Source organism: Octopus bimaculoides, chromosome 29, assembly GCF_001194135.2.
Source record: "Octopus bimaculoides isolate UCB-OBI-ISO-001 chromosome 29, ASM119413v2, whole genome shotgun sequence".
Lineage (NCBI taxonomy): Eukaryota > Metazoa > Mollusca > Cephalopoda > Octopoda > Octopodidae > Octopus > Octopus bimaculoides.
Genome location: NC_069009.1, coordinates 8,882,126 through 8,886,101, shown reverse-complemented (window position 1 = coordinate 8,886,101; position 3,976 = coordinate 8,882,126). Strand labels below are relative to the sequence as shown.

General features: G+C 40.4%; 2 protein-coding genes across 4 annotated transcripts in view; one reads left to right on the top strand and one right to left on the bottom strand.

Moving 5' to 3' along the window:
- The window catches only part of LOC106882334 (serine/threonine-protein kinase pakE), a 22,851-nt gene that overhangs the window by 1,989 nt on the left and 16,886 nt on the right, over positions 1–3,976 (top strand). Inside the window, exon 1 of one of the 3 annotated variants that reach the window (XM_052977944.1) lies at positions 2,133–2,253. The exons of 1 other annotated variant lie outside the window; for it this stretch is intronic. The gene's annotated coding sequence lies outside the window, so the exon portion shown is untranslated. Of the gene's footprint in view, positions 1–2,132; positions 2,254–3,265; positions 3,360–3,976 lie in introns of those variants that run through there. One more of the 3 variants, XM_052977946.1, reaches the window with a different exon arrangement.
- LOC128251219 (uncharacterized protein K02A2.6-like) overlaps positions 3,776–3,976 on the bottom strand; it is a 2,107-nt gene continuing 1,906 nt past the window's right edge. The window contains exon 3 of the mRNA XM_052977846.1: positions 3,776–3,972. Coding sequence (XP_052833806.1) covers positions 3,776–3,972 — 197 coding nt within the window. The remainder of the gene's footprint in view (positions 3,973–3,976) is intronic.

Genomic DNA, 3,976 nt, shown 5'->3' with positions numbered 1-3,976 from the left:
CCATAATATTCAAGCATATGTAACACACGTTCTTGGACTAACTTCTAGCTGCTTTGCAATGTCAGAAGCCTTCGAATGGGGCTTGTTTTCCACAATTCTCTTCAAACAGCGAAGCTTCCTTTCCGAGGGCCCGGGTCAGCCGGGACGAGAATCTGTTGATTCTTTTCCTTAGCTTTTGAATTGCACTTTAATTCTATTAACACTAGCAAGAGGAATTTGAAGATCTTTGGCAATTTTTCGCTGGCTGAGACCAGCCTCGGATTGCCCAACAATACGACCGCTTTGAAAATCTGACAGTTCTGCTGAATTTTCTGTGTGGCATGGTTACTCTTCACAAATGTTTAATATAATGGCACCTGGAATGAAAAAGAATAATTACATTGTAAATTCTACATATTAAGATGCTTAGATCAGAAATTTTGAAAATTAAAGGTGTTTATTTGCTTCCTGCATGTCTGTGTATATAGTATGATGAATAGTGCCAACGTACGAAACTCTCGGACCTTGAGTCTCGCTGTTACTTCTACTAAATATTAATGACTATATATCATAATCATCATTTAGTGTCCATTTTCCATGCTAGCATGGGTCAGACGGTTTGAATAGAAACTGGTAAGCTGGAGAGCTGTACCAGGCTCCAGTCTGAGTTGACTTGGTTTCTACAGCTGCATGCCCTTCCCTTCCTAATGCCAACCACTCCACAGAGTGTACTGGGTGTATTTTACGTGTCACCGGCACCGGTGCCTTCTGCGTGTCACCGTCCCTGGCCATGACTACGGTTTCGACGTGTCTTCTCAAGCGCAGCAAATTGTCAAAAGTCTCGGTCACTTGTCATCGCTTCTGTAAGACTCAACAACCGAAGATCATATTTCACCACCTTATCCCACGTCTTTCTGGGTCTACCTCTTCTACAGGTTTCCTACAGTTAGAGCTCGGCACTTCTTTACGCAGCTGTCCTCGTCCACGCGCATGCATCACATGATCATACCAGCGCAGTCTCAATAGACTCTTACACTCTGCCGTATGTGCACATTGACATTGTACAACCAGCGGAGCATACTGGCTTCATTTCTTTCAAACCCTCGCATGTCCTCTACATTCACAGTCATGTCTTACTGCCATGTAGCAAGGCATCATACAATCCGCCTTTCACTTTGAAGGGGGGGGGGGTCGTTTGTTACCAACGAAAGTAGAAGCTCTCTGAACTTTGTCTTATTCTCACAGCTACACTCTCAGAGCATCGACCGCCACTGTTGACTTAGTCACCTAGGTAACGGAAGCTATCTACAACTTCTAAGGACTCCGCCCCCGGGCATTTGACGAAGTCTATTTTCTGTAAATTCCTAGTGTCTATTGTACCTATCTATCAGCCACGCACCGACATTACTTTCCTTGATAATCTTTCTCTGATTCTGTTGCACCACTTATGTGTCCATAGCTTGCACTGAGTACAGCGTCTCTACCCACATCTGTTCTACATATCGAATAGGTCATCAGCGTAGAGAAGCTCCTAAGAGCAGCTCGACTTAAATTCCATTGTTATGGCCTGGAGGAAGGACTATGATGGCCAAAAGGTAGTTGAGAACCGATCTTTGCTGAACTCCTACTTGTACACTGAATTCATTGCTACACTCGGACGTTAAATGATGATGATGTTATACATACACGCACGCACATATATAGGCGTGGCTGTGAGACAAGAAGTTAGCTTCCCAACCACAAGATGGCACCATGGTCAAGTGTCTTCTACTACAGCCTCAGGCTGACCAGAGATTTGTGAGTGGAATTGGTAGGCGGAAACTGAAAGAAACCCGGTGTGTGCGTGTGTTTATCCCCCACCACCGCTTAACAACTGGTGCTGGGGGGTTCGGCAAAAGAGATTCATAGACTAAGTACAAGGCTTAAAAAAAAGAAGTACTGGGGTCGATTCAATCGACTAAGAATTTCTTCAAAGCTGTGCCCCAGCATGGCCGCAGTCAAATGACTGAAACAAGTAAACGATAAAAGAATATACAGAGAGGGAGGAGGGAGAGACTCAGTCAGACAGACTGTCTCTGTATCTCTCCCCCTCTAACAGTTTCACCTCCAAAAGAAACATTTCTCTCAACTACCCCTCCTCTTGTTTGTCTCCTAGCAACGCAAGCTAACAACATCCGAAGCACGTGGTCACTAACTTACCTCTAAATCGAACTCACATTGTGCAGCACCCGGTTCGATGGTCAGTTGAGTAATTTGGTGGAAAGGGCAGTGGAGGTGAGTTGCGGCCCGCTCTCTATTTTGGGGCGGGACGTTTACAGTGTGTAAACATACATTTATACTTGCATCTGTGTGTATCCCCCTTTTTTTATGTATACACACATACATACCTATATTCGTACGTACAAACAGAGAGAGAGAGAGAGAGAGAGAATGAGAGAGAGGGAGAGAGAAAGACTGACTGACAGAGAGATTGTCGGTAAATCGGTGAATTTCTTGAAAGTAAGGTATATACAAATACATCAATGTATATTTAAGATATCGAAACGAAAACAAATTATTGTTCACTTAGGCTAAGGATCCTAAGCAGCTCGGGTACGATTACTTGTCCTGTAATGGCGGTGCTCCAGCACGGCCACAACCACTCATTGGAACAGATAAGAAAACAACTTTATTTATTGTTTGGAATTTTTTGATGACTTTTATACATCATTACATCTTGTAATTATTTTGTATATGTTGTTTCTAATTAAATGTTTATAAATTACGTAAATATTTATTGTTTTCCGGTAAATTTTCAGATTAACACCCGCACGATTTTCACTTGGGTATTAGGGTTAGGGAATTCCGTCCCTAACCCTAACCCTAACCCTAACCCTGACCCTAAAACCCTAGTGAAAATCGTGCGGGTGTTAATCTGAAAATTTACCAAATAATAAACAATATATTTGTGTTCATTTCAGTATTTCAAATCAACTTTGATGTATTTATATATACCCCTATTACCCTTTTCTTTTCTTTCTTTATACAAATTTAATTGTTTTTCACATTTACCTTAAATTTCGTAAAAATTGGAAGTAAAATGCAGAAGAAATTGGAGAAACAAATAAAATCTAAAAGTTATTGAATGTATTTCTTTGAGAAAAAAAAAATATACAGTTATAGAAATTAAAGTTTTAAACGACTTAAATTGACCTTTTAAACTTAGTTACATATATGGCGGTCTAAGTGTATGTATGTATGTGGTGTTTGTGTATGTATGTATGCGTATGCCTTTATTTAGTTTTAATTCAAGCCTTCTTGCTAATAAAGAGCTGGTTTCTAACCTAGATCCTAGACTTCTTCATTGGAATTTCAACATCAACAACAGGGTATTTTTGTACGTAAGTATGTATATGTGGAGATTTGTATGTTTTGCCTTGTGTATGTATTCTCATGTATATAGTTGCATATCTAGACATACTCATATATATTTAAATGATAAACTTGTGGAAAGTTTTTCAGATTTTTACAGTTACAGTGATGGATTGGATCTGTAGTCTTTAAATTCTCCTTTCTGATTTTGAGAAGCCTAATTTCTGAAGATTGGTATTTAGGCAGTGTCTTACATATCCATAGGGCTCCAATAATTACAGGTATAAACCTGAACTTGTAATCTTGATAGATTAACTGCAGATTTCTCAACCATTCAGCATAGGTATTCTCTTGTTCACTGATCTTCAGCTTTATGTTAACATCCTCTGGGCAGCTAATTTCCAAAACTTTACACAGTTTCTCTTCTCTATCCCAAATCATTATATCAGGCCTGTTGTTGTTGCATCCCTTCAGTCGACAAAATGTGTCCACGGTATTTTACACTGGGTAGTGCAAACTGACACTTTTCACGGCGACATCTAAGTCCATTGTCGCTTAGATGTGTGAGCAGACACTTTAGGTTGTTTAGGTGACTGTTTGCATCTTTCCCACTGACGAGCATGTCGTCCTGGAAGACGGCCACTCC